Source organism: Mesoplodon mirus (genome assembly GCF_964341445.2).
Source record: "Mesoplodon mirus genome assembly, chromosome: 1".
In the NCBI taxonomy this organism is placed as follows: Eukaryota; Metazoa; Chordata; class Mammalia; order Artiodactyla; family Ziphiidae; genus Mesoplodon; species Mesoplodon mirus.
The window spans coordinates 44942341-44969638 of NC_138976.1; the positions used below are offsets into that span (position 1 = coordinate 44942341).

At 42.0% G+C, this 27298-nt stretch overlaps 1 protein-coding gene across 1 annotated transcript in view; it reads left to right on the forward strand.

Annotated features, from left to right (window-relative positions):
* Positions 1-4007: 4007 nt before the first annotated feature.
* The window catches only part of FRMD3 (FERM domain containing 3), a 309465-nt gene continuing 286174 nt past the window's right edge, over positions 4008-27298 (forward strand). Inside the window, exon 1 of the mRNA XM_082611517.1 lies at positions 4008-4241. Coding sequence (XP_082467643.1) covers positions 4095-4241 — 147 coding nt within the window. The 5' untranslated portion in view covers positions 4008-4094. The remainder of the gene's footprint in view (positions 4242-27298) is intronic.

Genomic DNA, 27298 nt, shown 5'->3' on the forward strand with positions numbered 1-27298 from the left:
ACAATGTTGAGTCTTCCCACTCACAGACATAGAATATCTCTCCATTTATTTAACTCTTTGATTTCTTTCATCAAAGTTTTTATATAGAATGTGTATATATTTTGTTAGATTTATACCTAAGTATTTCTTTTTCAATCATCAATTTTAATGGCTGTAAAAATGCTTAAAAATCTTTTTTAAAACCCAATGCACAATATTTACAACCATCAAGCTTTTGGGGCCAGGCCACCTGTTTTCCATTTGTGGCTCATCAAAGTGCTATGACCCATGGGTTGGGAATTTTTCGGTAAGGAGCAGCAGCTTCTACCACTGAGCATGAGACATCTCTCCCACTGCTACTTCTTTATTAGGAACTGGACCTTGCCAGTTCTTCTCTGCTGTGGCCAATGTTCTCACTCCTCAGGTGGATCCATTTTTCATTTACTCAAATGTCTCTGGTTGTCTGTAGGGACAGGTTCAGATTTGGAAATTTTTGGAGGGGAGTTTTAGTCAGGCTTTTGTTTATCAGACCTAGAAATTTTATCTGTTCTACAGATCAAATAGGACCTTAGTTGGATGTCTAGTGATCAGCAAATTCCTGTGGGTCACATCACTCTGAAGTCATTTGGGTCCCACTGCTCATGACTGTCTCCGTGCCCTCCTGGGCACTGAAGGTTAAGTACCACTCTTTGTCCTCTGCTAATCCAGGCTCCGATCATCTCCATTTAAATCAGGGAGCTCCTTTTAACTGCAGAAGTTTTCAAAGCACCCCTGGTCACAGAGAACAAACACTTTGGTACTTTTCAATGATGGCCGTGCTTCCTTCAGCAATGATTCTCCTAAAGCTGTGGTGGAGGCCCCCTCAGGACTCATGGTTACGAGAGAGGTGAACTGGCTTCATATGAGCATCCACTTCAGTATTTCCTTCTCCTTGATTCTTTGGATTTTTTTCCTGTACGAATATTGGGGGATTTCTTCCTTCTCATTTTCATTTAGCTCAGTCCAAAAGTCAGTCAATTTATTTAGATGGTACATTGAAACCAGAGTCACTGAAAAGTGCACTCAAATCAACAACTTTAGGTTTATTTACACACATACTTTTCAAGTTAAATTAGCAAAACCTTGTAATTCTTTCTCTTCCTGGGGTTGACTTTGTAACTGGCTTTCCATGGGTGCCTGGATCTGATTCAATATTAAGAGTGAGAGTAGTCAGAGGTGGTGGGCAAGAGGTGGCAAGGAGATTGTCTTCCCTTTCCAGGGTAACTGCCTCAGGTGAGGTCGGAATAGGGTCTTCAAACAATGCAGGAACAGCCTTTTTAGATAAGGGAAGAGGCTTTGCTTCTGCTGTCAAGAGGGACTTGGGGGCTTGAGTTACTAGGAATTAACCAAATCCTCCTTTATGGCCCCATTTCTATTCCCAGATTCCCAGTCTTTCCTGATGATAATTATCTCTCACACATGAAATCTGGTGAGGCTGATGATTCACTTGACTTTGTAATTTGGCAACTTGTAGAAAAAATTTTGAGTTTGCTTTTTAGCCTTGTGGTTCAATTAATAAAAAATTCTTTTAGCTCTGTCATAGAAAGAATACGGCTTTTTAAAAAAGTTGTGAGCTGAGAATTTAGGACTCAGTGTGTCATTGCTTTTCTTTAAGTGGCCCAGTTTTAAGCTCACCTCTTGAGTTCATTCTTTGAATTCCTCTTGCTCTTCATGTTATTTCGTGACCATGGCCACTCAGTTTCCCAAAGCCTTGTCTTCAATGGGGACTTCACTCCAGGTGACCGTATGTGGTAATTTCCCCAGCTGTTTTTCATGTATTCCAAGGGCTTCCCAAGCCCACATTATACTTGTTGAATCTCAGCCTTCCAAACCAGACCAGATAGCCAATCTCAGATTCTTCTCATTTCCTCAAAATGCCGTTGCTTGCAATCCCACTTTCGGTGACCTCTGTTCTGTCCTTTTCCCTAGTGTCCTTATTCGACTTCCCTGAAATTTGAGATAACAATTTTGGGGTATTGAGCTTGACTCTTTTGGAGCTGAAAGCTTGCTACAGTAAGAAGAGACAAGTATGTAGCCTTAAAAGAAAAGCTTGGGTTGTTCTGCATGGTGACTTTTCTTTGATCTCTAGGCTATCTTAGATCTGCTCTTTGGGTTGGGAGAGATGATTCAACCCCAGTTGTAGTTTTCATACTGGAGTGGAACAGTCTCAACACTGCCGTCTCATATACATATGGAGCTTTATAGAGTACAGACCTGTCCTCCACTGGCCTTGTCTCATCCCAGCTTCTCAGCCACCTGTGAGATGAGCAGAACAAACATAGATGGGCTTGCCTCTGAAGCTGAGAAAAGAAATGAAGAGGCTTTCCCAGGATTCTCAGGGTCGACCAGTAGCTAGGCCAAGAGTCAAATCCACATCTTCCCAGACTCTCCACACTGACCTCCCTGTCAGGTCCTGCCCTAACATTCCTCAGCCCGGGGCAAGAATACACATGGGGGCCCACATACTATTATCTAAATATTAACAAGGAATAATCAAGCTGTCAATTGTTAAATAAAATATACTCTATCCTCCTATCTTGACAGTTTGGAGTTTCCAGAAGCAAATGCTGAGACTGAATTTGGCCTATTGGGTATTTATTAGTTATTAACACAGGGAGGAAGCAGGAGCAGGCAGAAGGAGGAAATTGACTGCAATGCAGACCCCAGGCAAGCCTCAGCCAATCCCACGGGGGCGTCCTAGAGCACTGATGGCCCATCAGAGTGTATCAAGTTTAGGTGAAATGACTGGGCCATCCCTCCCACCCCAAGTACAGGGCATACCTTTGGATGAGGAGGCTCTGTGCAGCTGCAGCAGGAGCCGACAATTGGGCAATGAACCCTTCCTCTAACAAATACTCCTTAATAACGACCTGTTCAGCCCAGGCAAGGGCAGCAGGGTGAGAGACCCTCCTTCTCTTCCCACTTCTGGATGTCTTGGCCTCCACATCCAAAGTCCACCTGCCTCCACAGCCGCCCTTGGGCCTATGGGCACACCACACAGGGGCTTGAGACACCCTGGGAGAGACAGAGGGGCAGGAGACGCCTACCCCCTGGAGGCAGAATCCCAGGGTTCCCAGTACCCAGAGATTGGCCTAAAACCGGACAGGGCATACCTCCATTCTTGGACAATGCGGGAGCAGAAGGAAGTCCCTTAAGGGTCCCCCTTAGGGCAGGATAAGGACCCTCTTGCTCGGGTCTAAGGTACTGCTACCAGAGATCGAAGTGAAATGTTGGGAGACAAAAAAAGAGAAATTGCTTAAGGAAGGTTCTGAATTTCTTAGAGAAGGAGATTGACTCTCAGTTAATATTAAATAAAATAAAAGCTTACAAAAATCCCCATGAGTACCAGGGATTGTGACTGTTAGCCTTTTTGCCGTTGTAGCCAGGCAAGGGCTTCATGTCACTCTCGGGGTTCGCTCTTGGTCCAGTAATCCTCTCCCGCAGGGAAATCCTCCTTGCGGGTGTAGGTCTGGATCGCCCTCCACCCCCCGCCCGCCGCCAGGTCCCTGGGGCCAAACAGAGCAGGTCGCTGTCGGGCGCCTGGGGGAGCCGGGGCAGGGACGTGCGCGACCAGGAGCCAGAGTGATCGCGGCCGGAGAGGGAGGAGGCTGCCGGGCCCAGCCTGACGCAGAGGCGGCGGCGGCGGCGGAGCAGGCCACTGCCGGGGCGCCCCGGCCACCAGCGTTAGCCCTCTCTCCGTCTTCTCCTGCCGCGGCTCCTCGCGAGTGGGAGTGAGTACGTCGCGCACCAGCCAGGGGTCGCGGGCTCGGGGCATCCTCTGCAAGCGAGCCCGGGCGGAGGGAGGCGCAGGAGCGCGCGCGAGGGGCGGAGGCGGGGAAAGGAGCGGGCGAGGCGGAGGCGAGGGAGCGGAGGGAGGGGAGCGAGGAGAGGGAGGGGCCCGCCTGCCGCGCCCCTGCCGCTCGGTGTGTGTGGCCGCAGGCGCCTGTCGCCGCTGCTGTCCCGGGGCTGAGCCGCGCCCGGGTTTCCAGGACGGTGCGTGAGCGAGTGTGTGTGTCCGCGCGGGCGAGCGCCGCGCCGGCCCGGAGCCTCTCGCTCGCTTCCACGGGCCGCGGTGCATGTTCGCCTCCTGCCACTGTGTGCCGAGAGGCAGGAGGACCATGAAAATGATCCACTTTCGGAGCTCCAGCATCAAATCGCTCAGCCAGGAGATGAAATGCACCATTCGGCTGCTGGACGACTCGGAGATCTCCTGCCACATCCAGGTGCTGGGGCGAGGGAGTGGACTACACGCCGGGCGCAGGACTGGGGGGCCTCTGCGGGTGGGCGTGCACCGGCAGGGGCGAGGAATCCAGTCGGGGGCCTGCTAGAAAGCCACATTTCTCTTCCTCCTCCCCCTGAGACTGGGAGCCCTACCCAGGGATGGGGGCACTGTCCCCCGCAGGCACCAGGCGCGCGTTTTGCGTTCCCGGGGCCCCTTCCTCTGGCTTACGCGCTGCGCTCGTCTCGCTGCGCCTAGGCTGGGGGCGCAGGGCACCTGCCTCCTGGGGGACTCTAACCCCTCTGTTCCCTACCTCGTCGGGATATATGAGTTCTGAGAGCCGAGAGGGGTACCTGCATGTCGCCCACTTTTTCCTTCCTCCCTTCCTCCACGTGGAGAAGGCATGCACCAGTATGGGTTCACTCATTTCTTTCTCCGGCGCCCGGGCTCCGAAGGTGCCCTCAGTCCCAGGGACCTGCTCCCTCTCCCTGCCTCCCCTCTACCGGTGGCCTTTACTTCTCAGCGTGGAGCGGCGGCGAAGTTTCCCGGGAGTGAAGAGAGGCCAGGCAGCCCCGGGCTCCAGCCTTAAGGGATGGGGCGCGCGCTGCGCGGACTGGAGCTACCTCGAAAGGAATCGTGTGAAATCTGAGTGTTTCAGAGAAAAGAAAAGGGCTATGAGGCCGACAGGGAGGGAACCCTGCAGGACCTTGGTTCCGGGAAAAAGCGCCCTTTGGGATATTGGTGGACATTTGCTCTCGTCCAAGTTGGAGAAGGCCACAGTTGTTTGGGCGAAGGCAGCTTTGCTGGCAACCCCGTCCTCGGGTAGTAAGTGCCTTTGGGCTTGCAGTAGATCTAGTGTGAGCTGCAGCGGTGTGTGTGTGTGTGTGTGTTCTTTTAGTGCGTGTATATGTAGGCAGGTATGTGTTCTGTCCCAAGACCCACTTGGGGCACACAACCTGGAAAGGTCATGTCAGGGTTCAGCACTATTGGCTTCTGACTTTTAAATCTCTTTACTTATTTATCTCTGTGATTTCCTCTTCTCACATACCTGAGTCTTGAAGCTCCAGGACGGAGTGAGCTGTTTTAAAAATACTGGGCACCCTACCCCAGTTCTGGTGAGAGATGAATGGAAGCAGCGTCTCCCAGGGGCAAGAATCTGCCTCTGGGCTGTGTTAACCAAGAATGAATGAATGAATGAATGAATGGTCTTCCCCCTTTTTTTTCCTTTTCTTGTGGGAGTTTGTGACATAGGGACAGTGACAACTAATTTGTGAGCTGACAACTGGATAAGTTTCAAGGGAGGAATGTGGTGCCCCATGACCTCCCAGGAAAGTAGGCTCCCACTGACTTTTCTGGAGGATCTTGAATTTCATTCTGGGCTAAGCATTGCTGCTAAACTTAATAATAAAAGGATTAGCAGGATAGGCAGTTTTTCTGCTGCCACAGGGTTGCACAGAAACATTTGGCATGTACTCTCTTGTGATTCAGAGAGAGTAGTTTGTGCATTTTGCTTTAAGTCCTAAAGTGGGTATACAAGAACTTTAACCCATATTGAATATGTAGATAATGAAGGGACCAGTGGCAGAGAGTGGGGCTGTTGAGTTCTCCTGGGCTCTCTCAGCCCTCTCTCTGCCCTGTCCTTTCCCACTTGGAGTTGACACCACTGTTTTTTTTCCCTTTGGGGGAGGATGTCTTTCTTAGAATAGATAAATAGTCCCCGAAGGACATGTATACATTGCCTGGTGTTCTGGGAAACAATAAATTATAGCCAGTCTAATAGCAATTTGGAACGTTAGAGTTTGTATGGCCCAACTGATGCCAAAGAGGTTAAAATGCTATGTTCCAAAATGTTGATTTTGGCATTGCTTAAGAAAATCAAGTGTTTTATTTGGAGGCACATCTGCCCCCAAATGGTGATTATCATTTAACCAATTAAAATGAATTAAAAGATTTTATTTTGATAATTTTGGACCTTATACCTTCCTAGAATATTTCAACCTGGGAATTGATGTTACACCTCTGAGCATAAGGTCACAAAAAACTTTCCATTTGTTTAGGGTGAGGACAAAATGATTTTTTTTAAAAAAGAAGCTTTTGGAGTCACCAGTACATGCCCTGGGGAATCCACCTGTCTTTCCTTTCTTGCTTGCCTTTTTCCTCCATTTTAGGGAATCACAAAGTTAAGAGAGTGTAGATTGTTACACAGTTCTTCCCTCTATAACCCACACAAAATATGAGTTATGGATTTTTTTTTGCAAAACAATAGCTTTTAAATATTCTTTTACAAACTATATAATTTGGGTGGTTATTGACCAAAAAAACCCTTTCAAACAAACAATGTAATGGCTCAGTGTCAGCAGCCTGATAGCCAGTTCCAGTAGGAGATGCCAAGAGTCACTTGCTGTGGCTCTTCATAGGATCTAGGATGCTGTCCCATTATGTCATTTGCATGTGAATGTTTAGGTAGAGCGGAAGAGGAATTCCAACCAGATAGGGAGCAAAAGGAGAGTCTAGGGCATCTGACAGAGGCCTGGGGAGGGGAAGGAGTTGCTAAATGTTCCCTATTGGGCTTTTCCAACTGAGCCATCCCTTGAAGTCTGGAGACTGTGGAAGGACATGGCTTAGCTCTCACCTCTTTCATTCAGTCTTGCTGCTTCAAGTAGAGCAGAGTCCTAGCCATCCTCCCCATTCCATCCACGTTTTCAGACGCTGGCAGGGTATTCACAACTCCTTCTAATGAGCTTGCCATTTTTAATACTGACTTTTATTGAGTAAAATATAGACTTTTTACATTATTTCTTTGTTAGCAAATCCTGGTAAACATGGTTGCTATTATTGGAATTGCCTGGAAGTTTGTACTTGTATTTGAATAGAAATCCTGGCACTGTGCCTAGTACACAGTAGGCACTTAATAATTATTTATAGATGTAGATTGAATAATTTCTGTCTGGGCTGTTAAATTCATGAGGTTAGGAACTTTTGTTGTGGTAGTTGTTCAAGGAGTCCTCAGTACCTAGAGCAGAACCTGGCATATAGTTGTGTTCAGTAAACACTTGTTGAACGAATGAATGCTACTGGCCCAGTATTTAATGTAGCTCATTACCTGTCAGCATGAGGGTAGCATGACAGCATTGGACTGGGAATCAGGAGATACATGATTTAGTTATGTTACCAGCCAGTCATGTGACACTGAGTGAGTCATTTGACATTTGGAATCAATGTTTCTTATTTTGTAAAATAAGGGAGTTGGGTTAGAATGGACGGCTCCAGTTTAAAAAGTCTGTAGTTTAACTATTACCTAGACCAATTACCTTTGAGTAAAACATTGCTGTTGACAGAGTGGTTGTACACACATTATCTCATGTGATTTTCATTCCTATCCTGTTATCTCCGTTTTATTGATATTATTGTGTTCTTGAGTGTTATCTCAAGTTTATAGGTGTAGAAAATGAGGTTCAGAGACATTAGGCCACTTGAGTCACCTGGCAAGTAAGTAGATTAGAAGCCATGTCATTTGACTCAGAATCCAGAGCCCTTTCTTCTCTGCAGCTGCCTCCTGAGACTTGAGAATTAGGATGCGTTAGGCTGCAAATAAGACAGTGGCCAAGTTAAAGTGGCTTAAATAATAAGGATGCTTATTATCTTACCTAATGAGAAGTCCAGAGGTAGGGTAGCTTCGGAGTTGTTCAGCAGCTGTGCGTGGACCTAGGTACTTTCCATCTTTCCACTCTGCCACCTCAACACGTCACCTTTGTCATTTATAGTCCTGATTATAAGGTGGCTGTAGTAGTTCTGAATGTCAGTCAAGTACTAACACATCCACCGTATAAGAGGTGGTGTTTCTTCCTGCATTTCTTTTTATCATGGGGGAACACCATTCCTGGAGGCCCTCATCAGTCTTCCCTTCAGATCCCATTGGCCAGGATTAGATCCTATACCCAGGACTTAGCTGCAAAAGAGTCTAGAAACGTGTATGTTTGGTATCTGCTTCACTCCCTATAACGGGAAGTGGGCTTTGACATCACGGAAGCAATGGAGAGGTGTGTGTACGTGTGCATGTGCCTGTGTGTGTGTAGTAGGAGTCTGGGGAACTGCTGTTGGCTAAGCAAGCAGGAGTGTCTTTCAGAATAGGTCAAACTGAGTTACAATTATTGTTACAATAAAACTGTCAGGAAAGTTTAATAAGATGTTAAGTAAGCCCAGGCTTATTTTAGGCAATCTTTGTATGATCAAATTCCACAACAGGGGCTTCCCTGGTGGCACAGTGGTTGAGAGTCCGCCTGCCCATGCAGGGGACACGGGTTCGTGCCCCAGTCCGGGAAGATCCCACATGCCGTGGAACGGCTGGGCCCGTGAGCCATGGCCGCTGAGCCTGCGCGTCTGGAGCCTGTGCTCCGCAACGGGAGAGGCCACAACAGTGAGAGGCCCGCGTACCGCAAGAAAAAAAAAAAATTCCACGACAAGAAAAATTATTGGATAGTCCTTTGTAGTTGGTGTCGTTAAATCAGTTCAGTCCTTACTGAGCTGGTGGGTTCTGGGCAGCTACAAGCCATCTTGTATAGAGCAGGCACCTCTGCTCTTGTTGAAGTGTCAGTATGGCAAAGTGGTTGAGAGCTTATGTTCCCGAGTGCTACTTGCCTGGGTTTGAACCCTGGCTCTACCGTTAACTAGCCAGGTGATTTGGGCAAGTCACTTTACCTCTTTAGGTCTCAGTTTCCTCATCTGTAAAGTGGGGATAATAATGGCACAACCTCATGGGCTTGTAACGATTAAATGTGGGATATATGCCGAGCGCTTAGTACCTAGTCCATTGTAAGAGCTGAAAAAATATTGATGGTTGTCTTACTATTATGTGAAGGTATATTAGATTTAATCCTAAGTAGTGGGAAGGCTTTGGCTTGGAATCTAATGTCTTTAAGACCAAACTCCATTACATTTTGGTTGTGCAAGACCCTAAGAGAGTCACTGGGCCTCCTGTTTTTTAATCTGTGAAATGGGCATAATAATTCCTCAATTGCCAGTCTCCATTGGGTTGTTGAAGTGATGTCTATAAAAGCATGTTGCAAATGTTAAAACATCACCCAAATGTAGAATACTATTCTAACTAATTCAGTTGAAAAAAAAAAAAGAGAGAGTAGTTTACTGCATCCTGATTTTCTTATCTTCTGGAATAGGAATTGGATGGTCACATGCAAACATACATATGTGCTAAATATCAGGCCCCATGATGATTCTGCTGGTGAAATTCAAGCTAGGTGCAGCTGACAGCCACACCTTTTCTGCTAGTAAGGACAATGCAACTCTTTTCTCTATCAAACTCATTGAGAATGCCATTCAGAGTACAGTGAAGATCAGACACAAAAGGAATAGGAGAGACAGTTTGTTAAATACTGTGGTCTAGCTCTGACGTGTTTAGGCCTAGATTACATGGGCCAGCTCTTTGTATTAAGTATATTCTGACAAAAAAAGTGATGTTATTTCAATAGTCTGCTAAGATCTTATCTCGTGATGTCCTCAAAGCAAAGGCAAAGTGTATTGACTGTGGGGAGAATGCAGTACTGTTCGCTCCACATCATTTGGACAGTCTATCAGCTGGGTGCTTTTAACTAACAAATTCTAATTCAAACTGGCCTTAGCGCTAAGGATGTTTACTGGATCACATATCCAGAGGTGCTGATTTAAGTAAGGACCTAGTTCAAGGACTATCATGCCTTTTTGTGAGGCTTTATCCTCAGACTGATAGTGAAATGGTTATAGTAGTTCCAGTTCTCACATTTTCATTGGACACCCTCCAGAAGAAGAGAAAAACCACTTCCCACTCAGCATTCCAAGCAAAAGTCCTGCAGTCATTCTGATCAGACCTCCTGGGTCACATGCCCACCCTGAACAGTGAGTGTAATCAATAGAAGGGAATGTGCTGATTAGCTTAAGGTGACCAGAACCTGACCCTGGGACTCAGAGTGGAATCAGCTTCCTTCCTGGTGGTGGTCTGCATGGGGGAGAGGTCAATGCCTAGAAATCAGGGCTCTCCTCCGAAGGAGGAGGGGGGAGGGCTGCTAGAAGTTAACCATACTAGATTCTTTGTCTGTCTGGGTCAGTGATTCTCAAAGTGTGTTCTGGGGACCCCCGGGAGTCCCTGAGATCCTTGCAGGGGGTCTATGAGGTTCAAGCTATTTTCAAAATAATAAGATGTTGTTTGCCTCTTCTGGGTAAAAGAGTTTTATCAAGGTATAATTTGCATACCAAAAAATTCACCCATGTAAAGTGTACAATTTTAAGATCTTCACAGAGTTGTGCAACCATTACCACAGGCAATTTTGGAACATTTTCATCATCCCCAAAAGAAACCCTATGCCCTTTAGTAGTCACACTCCCCTTTCCCCTTAAACCTCCTAGCCCTAGGTAACCACTAATCTAATTTCTGTCTCTAGAGATTTGTCTATTGTGGCCATTTGATACAAATGAAATCATACAATGATCTTTTGTGTCTGGCTTCTTTCAGTTAGCATAATGTTTGCAAGGTTCATCCATGTTGTAGCATGTATCAGTATTTCTTCACTTTTAATTGCTGAATCTATTCTATTGTATGGATAGATCACAGTTTATCAGTTTATCTGTTGATGAAAATTTGGGTTGTTTCCACTTTTTGGCTATTATGAAGAATGTTGCCGTGCATATTCCTATAAAATTTGCCATTTCTTTTCGGTATACACCTGGGAGTGAAATTACTGTGTCATATGTTTAGTAACTCTGTTTAATTTTTTGAATTGAACAGTTTGCCAAACTGTTCTCCCAAGCAGCTGCACCATTTTACATTTCCACCAGCAGTGTATAAGGGTTTCAGTTTCTCCACAGTCTTGCCAACACTTGTTATTATCTATTTGATTATAGCTATCTTAGTGGATGTGATGTGATATCTTATTGTGGTTTTGATTTGCATTTCCTTGATGCTAATGATGTTGAGCACCATTTCATGTGCTAATTGGCCATTTGTATATCTTCTTTGGAGAACTGTCTGTTTGGATCCTTTGCACATTTAAAAGTTGAATTGTCTTTTTATTTTGAGTTTTAATAATTTTTTATATATTCTGGATACAGACCCCTTATTTAATAAATGATTTAAAGATTTTTTTCCCCATTCTTAGGGCTGTCTTTTTACTCTGATGGTGTCAACATTTAAGAAATTTTGATGAAATCCAATTTATCTATTTTTTCTTTTGCTGTTTCTGATTTTTGTGTCATAGCTAACTATTGGCTAAACCAAGGTCGTGAGATTTATACCTGTGTTTCCTTCGAACAGTTTTATAGTTTTAGCTCTTATATTTAGGTCTTTGATTCATTATTTTATTGATATGCGATCACATACCATAAAATTTCACCATTTTAAAGTGTAAAATTCAGTAGATGTAGTATATTCACAAAGTTGTACAGCTATCACCACTAATTCCAGAACATTTTCATCATCCCCCAAATGAAACTGTACCCACTAATTGTCCCCACCTGGGACTTCCCTGGTGGTCGAGTGGCTAAGACTGTGTACTCCCAATGCAGGAGCCCCAGGTTCCATACCTGGTCAGGGAACTAGATCCCACACGCGCAAATAAGAGTTCGCATGCCACAACTAAAAAAAAAAAAAAAAAAAAAAGACCCCACATGCCGCAACTAAAGATCCTGCGTGCTGCTACTGAAGATCCTGCATTTTGCAATGAAGATCCTGCCTGCTGCAACTAAGACCCAGCGCAGCCAAATAAATATTAAAAAAAAAAATAGTCCCCATCTGATCCATTTTGAATTAATTTTTTTTTTTTTTTTTTTTTTTTTTTTGGCGGTACGCGGGCCTTTCACTGCTGTGGCCTCTCCCGCCTTGGAGTACAGGCCCCGGACGCGCAGGCCCAGTGGCCATGGCCCATGGGCCCAGCCGCTCCGCGGCACGTGGGATCCTCCTGGACCGGGGCACGAACCCGTGTCCCCTGCATCGGCAGGTGGACTCTCAACCACTGTGCCACCAGGGAAGCCCCTGAATTAATTTTTGTATATGGTGTGAGGTAAGGGTTGAACTTGGTTCTTTTGCATGTGGATATCCAGTTGTCCCAGCCCCATTTGTTGAAAAAATTATTTTTGTATTTGTCACCCTTGTTGAGATGTTGATTTGCCTTTTCCACTCTCATTCTCTCATAAGTATACAACAGAGTTTTCCAGAGGCTGCATGATATGTGATATTACAGCACATTGACTGTGGAAGCAGATGTGAGAATCCAGCTGTCTTCTGTTGAGCCAGACAGTAAAGATATTTACAAAAATGTAAAAAGCACTACTTTTCTCACTAAATTAGTCTTTATTTTGTAAGATAAAGTTATTTTTCATAAAAGTATGCTATTTATGTTAATGTGCAATGGGTTTATTATTTTTTTTAATGAATCAATGATTGAATATTTTTTAAAATTGTTAGCAAATATTGAGATATACAACCCAAATAAAAGTTCTATAGATCATCAATAATGTAAGGAAGGGAGTTTTCAGGCCAAAAAGCTCAAGAATTGCTGGTTTTGGTGGCTATCAATTTACTGAACTTCCTGAAAAAAATTTTAAAAACCCTAAGTAAAACAAAATAGAACTCCCATGCACCTTGGGCCTCCAAGATTGCAAGTTACAAGTACTTGAAATGATGTCAATTAAATAAAGAACCCAGTTATACATGGAGAATGTGTATATGTATATTTGAAATTCTTAGTATGAACGATATACCTGTGTGTGTGCATGTGTGCATGCATGTGTGTGCGTATGTGTGTGTGTGCAATGCAGTATTAAGAGTAGAAGATCAAGGGCAGGCTCTGCTGTTGTAAGCATTTCCCAATTGCACTTGCTCTCCAGCTGAATCTCGATTTTTTTCAACTCTAATACTTAGATAAAGCCTTGTCTTACTTTGAGACCCCTCTTTTGATTATGGAAAATGTACAGCAACAGTGCATTAACATGTAAACTGCTTGAATCAGGCCCATCAGTCACTGAATTCTTAAGTTGTTACTTCTTTTTCTGAGTAGGCATTTTGGGAACTTCTAAAAACATGGGATAGGGAGGGTGGGAGGGAGACGCAAGAGGGAGGAGATATGGGGATATATGTATATGTATAGCTGATTCACTTTGTTATAAAGCAGAAACTAACACACCATTGTAAAGCAATTATACGCCAATAAAGATGTTAAAAACAAAACATGGCAGGAAGAGAAATATTGGAATTTGTCCCACGGAGAATCTAGTATGAGATTCACATGCGTGAGTGATAGGCGTTCAATAGCTAGCAGGGTTCTCTCTCAGTTCCCACTTTGTGTGGGGAAGGATTCAATTTGCCCCTCCTGTGAAATAGCAGAGAGCCAAATGTGGAGTCCAGAGATGGGGAAAAATGGGATTATGATCAGGAGCCACTAGGGCAGGTTTTGGAACTGAGGTTTGAACTTAATTCAGACTAAAAAGAGTTGGCGTTCAACTCTTGGGAGAGATGTATAAATGCTTTTCAGTCTCTGACATTCATGTGGATCTTCTGTTCTGTTGTTAAAATGCACATTCTGATTCAGGAGGTCCTGAGGAGTGCCCTGAAATTCTGCATTTCTAACAGGCTTCCAGATGATGCTGATGCTGCTGCTCTGTGAACCACACTTGGAATAGTAAGGCGTTAGTGAAATTTATCTGTTTTATAATAACATTCTTAATTTCCTTAAGTGTGGGGCTTTTTGGCCCTTGTCTCCCTTGATAATACCTCACCTGGCATATTTCCCTCAGTAGAGGTTCAGTGAATGAGTGAGTGAATGAATAAAGAAATCCATCCAGGTGTATCCATCACTGATAGACTGAAGTGCTGATTAGATATTGATGCTGCGGATGAAATGATTTCTTTTAACTCCCCGGCCCAGCCAAATCAAGAGATTGTTTTTCAAACAGGATTTCCTGTGTTGGCCAATCTGATGAAGCATTGGACGTCCGTGAGAGCGCATGGGGGCCCAGGATTAATGAGAGAATTCTTGTCCCTCTGGGCCACACTTCCCACTCTTGCTTTCCTGTATCCTGGACTCTGGTGGCATTGTGGAGGAACTCTGGCAACTTCTTGACACAAACAAATCATTGTGTATAAGCCATCAGTGCCTGGAAATTCCCAGAGGCTTAGGGGACCCAGCTGTTCTTGTTTTCAGAAGTGACCTAGGGGGACAGTGACCCCAGAGGACAGTGAAAAATACATTTGAGGTGTAACATAAGCTCTGGAGCTGTTTGTCTGGTGACTTTCCCTGAAGGTGCATGAGGGAAGTGAGAGGATCACTTTGGAAAAACATGAAGTTAATTCTAAAGGGAAAGATCAAGCAGTATTGCTAAAGATCAAGCAATCATGTTTTTCAAAAGTGAATTAGTAAAGTTTTTTGAAATAACATCAATCTTTTCCAGTAAACATTTGAAAAATATCTTCTACATGCCAAGCACAGAGCTGGGAACTAGAGATAAAAAGAAAATAAAATCAGACATCAAGAGGCTGATAGTCATTTGGAGGCAGAGAAGCAAGATAATGATTCAAGGACAAAATGACAGATATATGTGGGTGGAGGATGAAGAGGAGGTGTCTGTATGAGGCTGAGACATCAATCAGTACCTCTGGTGTAGATGAATCTTAATTAATAATTAAAGGACAAGTGGAAATCAATTCTTTGAAGAAGGGAAAAAGGCGTTCCAAACACGGTGAGCCCTTGCTTGGTGTAAAGCCATGGCCATGAAACAGTATGATTGGACATGGAAATGAAGGAAGAGAATCTGGGATTAGTCCCAGGTGGTTGGTTTCAGTGACAGGGGTCATGGTGATACCAATCCAGTACTGGCCACAAGTTTTGGGGACCCACTAGAAAATGAAAATATGGGGCTCCTTGTTAAAAATTATTAAGAATTTCAAGATCACAAGAACAGACCATTAAACCAGATGTGGGATCCTTCTTAGCATGGATCCCACACCCATGAAACTGACCCTGAGAAGACAGAATAAAGGAGAAGCAGGTTAGGGGAGAAGATGTTGAGTCTGGGCATGTTGACTTCGTGGTGCCTGTAGGGAATCTGAGTGGAGAATTACTGGTAGCTAGTTGGAAATAAGGAATGAAAGTCAGCAGAGAGGTCTGGCATGGAGACACAGATAAGAGTGTCCTTAGTATTCATGCAAGTGGTGGTAGAAACCATGTGCTATGAATGAAACTATTATGATGGGTCTTCCATTTTTGTCTTTCTGCTTGGGGCATCCTTGTAGATCAAACCAATGGAGTTTGAGCTCTGGAATTCTTTCCAAGAGCACTTGATCATTTTCCGTTAGTCTGGCAATTCCCACCTGAACGAGAGCTTCTCCATTTCCTTCTGCAAGAAAAAAAGGCAGCCAACTCAGAGTTCTCGGTGGAAAAGCACTTTCCTTCTCTTAATTCTCATTTTCTAGCTTGGAATAACAGATGAAAAAAAGTCCTCTCCCAGCTATAAGGCTCTGAGTTACAAAGCATAGGATTTTCACTCTAGGGAAGTTACCCTTTGAGACAGTGTCATGAACATTAAATAGATAATACATTTTAAAATCCTATCAATGTGGTGTAAAATTGAAGTCAACATGTCATATGAGGAGCAACTTTGCAAGTTATGCTGCAATCATTTATCTTTTTAAAATATTTATTTATGTCTCAGATATCTCCAATGGCAAATTTTGTTTTCTATTTAGTTTCCAGGAGATTATTGTGAATGTTGATTAAAATAAATTCAAGTTCTGTAAAATCCCTCAAAGAAATTTTTTTTTTTTTTTTTTTTTGCGGTACGTGGGCCTCTCACTGTTGTGGCCTCTCCCGTCGCGGAGCACAGGCTCCGGACGTGCAGGCTCAGCGGCCATAGCTCATGGGCCTAGCTGCTCCGCGGCACGTGGGATCTTCCCAGACCGGGGCACGAACCCGTATCCCCTGCATCGGCAGGTGGACTCTCAACCACTGTGCCACCAGGGAAGCCCGAAATAATTTAATATTAGTAACATAATGACCTGGATCTTAGATGTACAACAGAGCTTTGTCTGAATATATCTATTATTATGCTAAGGTTTGAAATATGATTATTCTGTAGTAGGGGAAGCAATTAGCATATTAACAGATTACAGTTTGGTTTATTACCTCTCACCTCAGAAGCATAATTTGTTGCTTTAAGGCAACATTAAACATCACCAATTGATGGTGAATGTTAGTCTGGAAAGGATTGACTGAATCAGGGTCTTCATATGCAAACTGTGAAAATTCAAGTGCAATATCATTTACTAATGGATTGGTAATAAAATTAAGCAATCTTAAATCAGTAACTAATTAGCTTTATTAATAGAAGAGAGCACAAAAGCCTACTCAGTAAGTTGGCTAATAATTCTCCCTTGCTGTTACTAACCAATGTTATTTTTGGGGCTGGTTTATACACATATGACTGCCCATTGTTCTGAAAATAATGCTAGTCTCTGTGATCTTCATCCATATGTAGGTGTCATCTACAATGTTGTGATGGTGGGAATTTATTGGCTCTTTGTTTAGCAGCATCCTTTCTTTCTGCTCATATGCCTCTTGATATCCTTGAGTAGTATGCTCATAAAGTGTATTAGCTAGTTGATTAAATTGAGATCCAGAGGTGTGATTTGCCTGAAGTTGCCTATTTAGCAAAATTAGGGTGGGGTATGGTGTCTTGGGTTATCAATTTGCTCCTACTAAATACTAAACACTACCCTTCTTTTGTTTTTGAATCTTTCTTGGCAGTCTAAATGATGTAATTCTTTTCCACTGACAACTGTTAATAGCACAAGGAAAAAACCTCACACTGACCACATTTCTGGGTAAAGAAAGCATGTTGATGTCTTAGAACTGTCATCTAAGGACACAGTTTTAGTTCTTCTCTACTTTCTTTAGTCAATATATGGCTCAGTGTACTTCCAAATGAAAATTGACATCAATTGATCAGGTAATTATGAATTGGCATCTAACATTGCTAGATATTGAAAGATGTCTTCCCTTTCCCTTTACATGTTTGGCATGGTACCAAGTAATACGTTGCTTGTATTTTGAAATTTCAAAGTTACTTTCAAAAAATTACAAAGGAAAAAAAGAGGGAGGATGATGTCATAGAATTGTCTATCTATCCTCTGTGGTAGTTTACCCTGTAGTTTTGAGATTGACTCAGGAAGTCAGATTCTTAGCAATCCCAGGCCATGGTATTTAGAAGACTGCTAGAAAAATATGAAAGTAAAGTTTTTTGGTTAGGCACTAGTTACATCCTGGTCAGACTCTCTTTGTTTTGAAGGCTTAGGTAGAAGAGTAATAAAATCTCTGGAGTCAGGGGTGGAAAAAACACTTCATACCACCTGGAGCCTTGTCAAGGGTAACTTCACCTCTTGTGTTCCCAAATCTCAAGGGAGATGTATTTCTGCTGAAGGATCATGGCGGGGGGGGGGGGCAGGGCACCTTGAATGACATATTTTGTCTCCACATTTGGAGACATATAGTTTCTCCACCAGGTGTAGATGGCGCCTTCTTGGTTCAGTGCTGATTAAAAGAAAAAAGGAGGAAAAGTTGTACAGTAATTCAAGGGCAGCCGTGAAGTCTGAGTTTGCAGCGCCAGCAGGAGTGTGGTAATTTGAGAATAGCAAATTAGAAGAACAAAGCAGATTTTAATCATATGCCACAGAGAGGAAGGTGGTTTAGGTTTATCTCCAAATTGTCCCTCCATTAGAGAAAGGGAGGTTTTTAATGCTATAATCCAGTATTTATTATTAAAGATTTCTTTGTTTCTTTCCCCCAGCCTTTCTTTACTACACTCACTGGGTGGGAAATGCCAGTCTTTTTTCCCATCCATGTACTCAGCAGTTGTTAAATATGAAACATGTTCTTGATGTTATTGGAAATGGAGAGGGGGGACAGATTTTGAGATTTGAAATTCAAGATCTTTACCTTTAGGAGATTTTTTTTCTGAAGGCAAAATTGTCCCCTCCCATCCTTTCCATCCACCCATCCACCGACCGATCCATCCATTCATCTGTCAACCCAGCCACCCGCTCCTCCACTCATCCATCCAGCAGACATTTGCTGAGCATCTCTCTTAAGGACCAGTCTGGGTATGAGAGATAAAAAGATAAGTAAGAATATGGTCCTTTCCAGTCTGGTAGAAAAGACAGACACATAGACAGATTCAAGGTGATACTATTACGTTTGAAGAACACTAAGGTATTATTGGAGCATATACAGAAACCGAGGTATCAACTGGGGGAAGGTGTAACCCTCCTTTAATCTCTAATCACTCTCTTCCAAAGCCACTACTCCTCCAAAGGATATTCTTCGAAATGGATCACTGATATTTTCTTACTCCCATTTAAATGTGAATAAGAGCATCTTTAAGAACTTTGCTCTTTGTCTTGCAAATATCTCAGCAAAAATTGTACCTTGCTATAAAATGTGATTTCAAGAGAAGTCACACACCCCATTCCCTGCTTTCTACCAGCTTTTCACCCTCAAAGTGTGTCCTATATAGAAATTCTTGAGCAGCCACTGGGGATCCTAATCCAGCCTGGGAAGGACAGCGAAGAGTTTTTTTTGGAGGAGATGATGTCTTAGAATCCAAGACTTAGATGAGTTTTAAAGAAAAAGTAGACATTGTTTGCCCACTAAATTGGGGGACTGTGTTGAAAAGGGGTACAGTTAGGAAAAGAGGGGCCTCTGGCAGAAGGCTGTACATAGGCAAAGACATGGTATTTGCTAGAACTAAGAGAAATGCATTGATTTTATATGTTAACAGAGAGGTCCATAACATGCAGTGGGGAGTTGGCAATTATCTGCTCAGACTATGCAGACAGTGGAGTGGGCAGCTGGAGTCTAGAAAACAGTATTGGCTACTGTTTACTAGGGAATAATTAGGACAACCCCACTAAGGCATGGTTTGTGTGGTTCAATGACCATCGCCATTGTTTTGCAGGGTCAGCTTGGCTACACTTCCAGAGTGAAAGGTAAGACGTGTCGCGTGTTTTATCTCAGGCACCGCCCTGAGGAACACTGGAGTTTTCAAGTTCTTAGTTGAGGTTTTAAACTTCTATGTGCTGTTGGGGTGGCGATGGTTCCATGACCTGTGACCTTCAGTGAGCCCAGTGATGAAGCGAATCTTTCTTAATTACAGATCAGGAAATTGACAGACTTTTCCAAAGCAACTCATCCCCTTAACCTGTTAGGGTGGTCCTCAGCCCAGCCAGAGAGGGCCTGATGGAAGTAGTTTGGGGGTTTCTGGAAATAAGTGTTGAACAGAAGTGAGAGGAATTGAAAAAGGCCTCCTTCTGCATTTTAGATCAGCACTGTCCAGTAGAACCTTTGTGATGATGAAACTGTTCTTTATCTGTGCTGTCCAATTTGGTAGCCACTGGCCTCACGTGGTGATTGAGCACTTAAAATGTGACTGGTGTCACTGAGGAACTGAATTGTCAGTGTTATTTAATTTAGTTCATTAAAATCTAAATTCAAATAGTTACATATGCTAGAGGCTGTCATACTGAACAGTGCAGTGTTAGCCTCTTAATGGTGGTTAACTCTTGAAGGAGAGAGGAATTGAGAGTCAGGGTGTGGAGTAGCACCGGAAAACTTTCCTGCTTTCCTCTGCATACTGCTATACCATTTACACTTTTGGTAAGCATTTGTTACTTTTGCATTTTTAAAAACTGTGTGACGTTCTGGAAAAGGCAAAACTTTGGTGACAGTAAAAAGATGAGTGGTTGCTTGGGATAGGAGAAAGAGGGATGAATAGACAGACAGCATGGAGTATTTTTAGAGCAGTGAAACTATTCTATATGATGCTATAATGGTGGATACATGATACCGTTAATTTGTCCAAACCCACGAAATGTATAAAATCAAGAGTGAACCCTAATGTAAACTCTGGACTTCGGATTATAATGATGTATCAATGTAGGTTCATCAATTGTAGGACATGTACCATTCTGGTGGGGGCTGCTGATACTGGGGGAAGCTCTGCATATGTGAGGATGGGGGGTATATGGGAAATCTCTGTACCTTCTACTGAATTTTGCTATGAACCTAAAACTGCTCTAAAAATAGAGTCTATTAAAAAAAAAGACATTTTGGAGAAGAAATATGTGCCTTTATTTTCAGAGAGGACTTAGAAAGTTGGAAAAGATTTTAGATTTTTAGTCTAATGCCTGCAACTTTCTCAGGGAGCATCTAAGTCCAGAGAAGAGAAGGGACTCACTTAACCTGGTGAGTGACAGAGGACTAGGACCCAGGCATCCAGATTTCCACTTTCATAGTTCTTTCAATTTCATGATAAGGCATTGTTTATGTGAGTTTGGTTAATGTTGCTATGGTTTTCCTGTGTACCTAGAAATAAGTGACATGCCATGATTTAAGTTCAAATTCAACTGTTCATTGCTGGCATATAGGAAAGAGATTGATTTTTTTAATATTAACCTTGTATCCTACAACCTTGCTATAATGACTTATTAGTGCATGAGTTTTTTTGTTGATTCTTTCAGATTTTCTACATAGACAATCATGTCATCTGTGAATAAAGACAGTTTTATTACTACCTTCACAATCTGTGTACCTTTTATTCTTTTTCTTGCCTTGTTGCGTTAGCAAGGACTTCTAGTATGATGTTGAAAAGGAGTGAAAAGGTGAGAGGGGCATCCTTGCCTTGTACCTGATCTTAGTGGGGAAAGCTTTGAGTTTCTCAACATTGAGGACGATATGAACTGAAGGTTTTTTGTAGATTTTTTTTTTTAATCAAGTTGAGAAATCTCCCCTCTATTCCTAGTTTACTGAGAGTTTTTATGATGAATGGGTCCTGAATTGTCAAATGCTTTTTCGGCATTTATTGATATGATCACATGATTTTTCTTTTTAAAAAAATATTTATTTATTTATTTTATTTTTGGCTGCATTGTGTCTTAGTTGCAGCATGCAGGATGTTCGTTGTGGCATGTAGGATCCTCCGCTGTGGCACACTGGCTTCTCTCTAGTTGTGGCGTGCGGGATCCAGAGCACATGGGCTCTGTAGCTGCGGCACGCAGGCTCTCTAGTTGTGGCCCGCATACTCAGTAGCTGCGGCGGGCGGACTTAGTTGCCCCAAGGCATGTGGGATCTTAGTTCCCTGACCAGGGATTGAACTTGCATCCCCTGCATTGGAAGGCGGATTCTTAACCACTGGACCACCAGGGAAGTCCCTTGATTTTTCTTTTTTAGTTTGTTGTTTTGATGGATTACATTAATTGATTTTTTTATTGTTAATTTTTTTAACATCTTTTTCGGACTATAATTGCTTTACAATGGTGTGTTAGTTTTTGCTTTATAACAAAGTGAATCAGTTATACATAAACATATGTTCCCATATCTCTTCCCTCTTGTGTCTCCCTCCCTCCCACCCTCCCTATCCCACCCCTCTAGGTGGTCACACAGCGCAGAGCTGATCTCCCTATGCTATGCAGCTGCTTCCCACTAGCTATCTATTTTACGTTTGGTACTGTCTATATGTCCATGCCACTCTCTCACTTTGTCACAACTTCCCCTTCCCCCTCCCCATATCCTCAAGTCCATTCTCTAGTAGGTCTGTGTCTTTATTTCCGTCTTACCCCTAGGTTCTTCATGACATTTTTTTTCTTAGACTCTATATATATGTGTTAGCATACAGTATTTGTTTTTCTCTTTCTGACTTACTTCACTCTGTATGACAGACTCTAGGTCCATCCACCTCACTACAAATAACTCAATTTCATTTCTTTCTATGGCTGAGTAATATTCCATTGTATATATGTGCCACATCTTCTTTATCCATTCATCTGTTGATGGACACTTAGGTTGCTTCCATGTCCTGCCTATTGTAAATAGAGCTGCAATGAACATTTTGGTACATGACGCTTTCTGAATTATGCTTTTCTCAGGGTATATGCCCAGTAATGGGATTGCTGGGTTGTATGGTAGTTCTATTTTTAGTTTTTTTAAGGAATCTCCATAGTGTTCTCCACAGTGGCTGTATCAATTTACATTCCCAACAACAGTGCAAGAGGGCTCCCTTTTCTCCACACCCTCTCCAGCATTTATTGTTTGTAGATTTTTTGATGACAGCCATTCTGACATTGTAGTTTTGATTTGCATTTCTGTAATGATTAATGATGTTGAGCATTCTTTCATGTGTTTGTTGTCAATCTGTATATCTTCTTTGGAGAAATGTCTATTTAGGTCTTCTGCCCATTTTTGGATTGGGTTGTTTGTTTTCATGATATTGAGCTTCATAAGCTGCTTGTAAATTTTGGAGATTAATCCTTTGTCAATTGCTTCATTTGCAAATATTTTCTCCCATTCAGAGGGTTGTCTTTTCGTCTTGTTTATGGCTTCCTTTGCTGTGCAAAAGCTTTGAAGTTTCATTAGGTCCCATTTGTTTATTTTTCTTTTATTTCCATTTCTCTAGGAAGTGGGTCAAAAAGGATCTTGCTGTGATTTATGTCATAGAGTGTTCTCCCTATGTTTTCCCCTAAGAGTTTGATAGTGTGTGGCCTTATATTTAGGTCTTTAATCCATTTTGAGTTTATTTTTGTGTATGGTATTAGGGAGTGTTCTAATTTCATACTTTTACATGTACCTGTCCAGTTTTCCCAGTACCACTTATTGAAGAGGCTGTCTTTTCTCCACTGCATATTCTTGCCTCCTTTATCAAAGATAAGGTGACCATATGTGTGTGGTTTTATCCCTGGGCTTTCTATCCTGTTCCATTGATCTATATTTCTGGTTTTGTGCCAGTACCATACTGTCTTGATTACTGTAGCTTTGTAGTATAGTCTGAAGTCAGGGAGCCTGATTCCTCCAGCTCCGTTTATCTTTCTCAAGATTGCTTTGGCTATTTGAGGTTTTTTTGTGTTTCCATACAAATTGTGAAATTTTTTGTTCTAGTTCTGTGAAAAATGCCATTGGTAGTTTGATAGGGATTTCATTGAATCTGTAGATTGCTTTGGGTAGTATAGTCATTTTCACAATGTTGATTCTTCCAATCCAAGAACATGGTATATCTCTCCATCTATTTGTATCATCTTTAATTTCTTTCATCAGTGTCTTATAATTTTCTGCATACAGGTCTTTTGTCTCCTTAGGTAGGTTTATTCCTAGATATTTTATTCTTTTTGTTGCAGTGGTAAATGGGAGTGTTTCCTTAATTTCTCTCTCAGATTTTTCATCATTAGTATATAGGAATGCTAGAGATTTCTGTGTATTAATTTTGTATCCTGCTACTTTATCAGATTCATTGATTAGCTCTAGTAGTTTTCTGGTAACATCTTTAGGATTCTCTATGTATAGTATCAGGCCATCTGCTAACAGTGACAGCTTTACTTCTTTTACGATTTGGATTCTTTTTACTTCTTTTTCTTCTCTGATTGCTGTGGCTAAAACTTCCAAAACTATGTTGGATAAGAGTAGTGAGAGTGGGCAACCTTGTCGTGTTCCTGATCTTAGTGGAAATGGTTTCAGTTTTTCCCCATTGAGGAAGATGTTGGCTGTGAGTTTGTCATATATGGCCTTTATTATGTTAAGGAAAGTTCCCTCTATGCCTACTTTCTGCAGGGTTCGTAACATAAATGGGTATTGAATTTTGTCAGAAGATTTCTCTGCATCGATTGAGATTATCATATGGTTTTTCTCCTTCAATTTGTTAATATGGTGTATCACACTGATTGATTTGTGTATGTTGAAGAATCCTTGCATTCCTGGGATAAACTCCACTTGATCATGGTGTATGATCCTTTCAATGTGCTGTTGGATTCTGTTTGCTAGTATTTTGTTGAGGATTTTTGTATGTATGTTCATAAGTGATGTTGGCCTGTAGCTTTCTTTCTTTGTGACATCTTTGTCTGGTTTTGGTATCAGGGTGATGGTGGCCTCGTAGAATGAATTTGGGAGTGTTCCTCCCTCTGCTATATTTTGGAAGAGTTTGAGAAGGATAGGTGTTAGCTCTTCTCTAAATGTTTGATAAAATTCGCCGCTGAGGCCATCTGGTCCTGGGGTTTTGTTTCCTGGAAGATTTTTAATCACAGTTTCAATTTCAGTGCTTGTGACTGGTCTGTCCATATTTTCTATTTCTTCCTGGTTCAGTCTCGGAAGGTTATGCATTTCTAAGAATTTGTCCATTTCTTCCATGTTGTCCATTTTATTGGCATATAGTTGCTTCTTGTAATCTCTCATGATCCTTTGTATTTCTGCAGTGTCAGTTGTTACTTCTCCTTTTTCATTTCTAATTCTATTGATTTGAGTCTTCTCCCTTTTTTTCTTGGTGAGTCTGGCTAACGGTTTATCAATTTTGTTTATCTTCTCAAAGAACCAGCTTTTAGTTTTATTGATTGTTGCTATCGTTTCCTTCATCTCTTTTTCATTTATTTCTGATATGATGTTTATGATTTCTTTCCTTCTACTAACTTTGGGTTTTTTTTGTTCTTCTTTCTCTAATTGCTTTAGGTGTAAGTTTAGGTTGTTTACTTGAGACGTTTCTTGTTTCTTAAGGTAGGATTGTATTGCTATAAACTTCACTCTTAGAACTGCTTTTGCTGCATCCCATAGGTTTTGGGTTGTCGTGTTTTCATTGTCATTTGTTTCTAGGTATTTTTTTTATATCCTCTTTGATTTCTTTAGTGATCTCTTGGTTATTAAGTAGTGTATTGTTTAGCCTCCATGTGTTTGTATTTTTTACAGAGTTTTTCCTGTAATTGATACCTAGTCTCATAGCGCTGTGGTCGGAAAAGATACTTGATATGATTTCAATTTTCTTAAATTCACCAAGGCTTGATTTGTGACCCAAGATATGACCTATCCTGGAGAATTTTCCATGAGCACTTGAGAAGAATGTGTATTCTGTTGTTTTTGGATGGAATGTCCTATAAATATTAATTAAGTCCATCTTGTTTAATGTATCATTTAAAGCTTGTGTGTCCTTATTTATTTTCATTTTGGATGATCTGTCCATTGGTAAAAGTGGGGTGTTAATGTCCCCTACTATGATTGTGTTACTGTCCATTTCCCCTTTTATGGCTGTTAGCATTTGCCTTATGTATTGAGGTGCTCCTATGTTGGGTGCATAGATATTTACAATTGTTATATCTTCTTCTTGGATCGATCCCTTGATCATTATGTAGTGTCCTTCTTTGTCTCTTGTAATAGTCTTTATTTTAAAGTCTATTTTGTCTGATATGAGAATTGCTATTCCAGTTTTCTTTTGATTTCCATTTGCATGGAAAATATCTCTTTCCATCCCCTCACTTTCAGTCTGTATGTGTCCCTAGGTCTGAAGTGGGTCTCTTGTAGACAGCATATGTATGGGTCTTGTTTTTGTATCCATTCAGCCAGTCTGTATCTTTTGGTTGGACCATTTAATTCATTTATATTTAAAGTAATTATCAATATGTATGTTCCTATTACCATTTTCTTAATTGTTTTGGGTTTGTTATTGTAGGTCTTTTCCTTCTCTTGTGTTTCCTGCCTACAGAAGTTCCTTTAGTATTTGTTTTAAAGCTGGTTTGGTGGTGCTGAATTTTCTTAGCTTTTGCTTGTCTGTAAAGGTTTTAATTTCTCCATCAAATCTGAATGAGATTCTTGCTGGGTAGAGTAATCTTGGTTGTAGGTTTTTCTCCTTCATCACTTTAAATATGTCCTGCCACTCCCTTCAGGCTTGCAGAGTTTCTGCTGAAAGATCAGCTAACCTTATGGGGATTCCCTGATGTGTTATTTGTTGTTTTTCCCTTGCTGCTTTTAATATTTTTTCTATGTATTTAATTTTTGATAGTTTGATTAATATGTGTCTTGGCATGTTTCTCCTTGGATTTATCCTGTATGGGACTCTCTGTGCTTCCTGGACTGGATTATCTATTTCCTTTCCCATATTATGGAAGTTTTCAACTATAATCTCTTCAAATATTTTCTCAGTCCCTTTCTTTTTCTCTTCTTGTTGTGGGACCCCTGTAATTCGAATGTTGGTGTGTTTAATGTTGTCCCAGAGGTCTCTGAGACTGTCCTCAGTTCTTTTCATTCTTTTTTCTTTATTCTGCTCTGCAGTAGTTATTTCCACTGTTTTATCTTCCAGGTCACTTATCCGTTCTCCTGCCTCAGTTATTCTGCTATTGATCCCTTCTAGAGAATTTTTAATTTCATTTATTGTGTTGTTCATCATTGTTTGTTTGCTCTTTAGTTCTTCTAGGTTCTTGTTAAACGTTTCTTGTATTTTCTCTATTCTATTTCCAAGATTTTGGATCATCTTTACTATCATTATTCTGAATTCTTTTTCGGGTAGACTGCCTATTTCCTCTTCATTTGTTAGGTGTGGTGGGTTTTTTCCTTGCTCCTTCATCTGCTGTGTGTTTTTCTGTCTTCTCATTTTGCTTAACTTACTGTGTTTGGAGTCTCCTTTTCGCAGGCTGTGGGTTCGTAGTTCCCGTTGTTTTTGGTGTCTGTCCCCAGTGGCTGAGGTTGGTTCAGTGGGTTGTGTAGGCTTCCTGGTGGAGGGGACTAGTGCCTGTGTTCTGGTGGATGAGGCTGGATCTTGTCTTTCTGGTGGGCAGGTCCATGTCTGGTGGTGTGTTTTTGGGTGTCTGTGGCCTTATTATGATTTTAGGCAGCCTCTCTGCTAATGGATGGGGTTGTGTTCCTGTTTGCTAGTTGTTTGGCATAGGGTGTGTCCAGCACTAGCTTGCTGATCGTTGAGTGAAGCTGGGTCTTGGCGTTTAGATGGAGATCTCTGGGAGATTTTCGCCATTTGATACTACGTGGAGCTGGGATGTCTCTTGTGGACCAGTGTCCTAAACTCTCCCACCTCAGAGGCACAGACCTGACACCTGGTTGGAGCACCAAGAGCCCTTTATCCACACGGAAAAAGAGAAAAAGTGAAAAAAATGTATATATCTTTGCTCCCAAAGTCCACCTCCTCAATTTGGGATGATTCGTTGTCTTTTCAGGTAATCCACAAATGCAGGGTACATCAAGTTGATTGTGGAGATTTAATCTGCTGCTCCTGAGG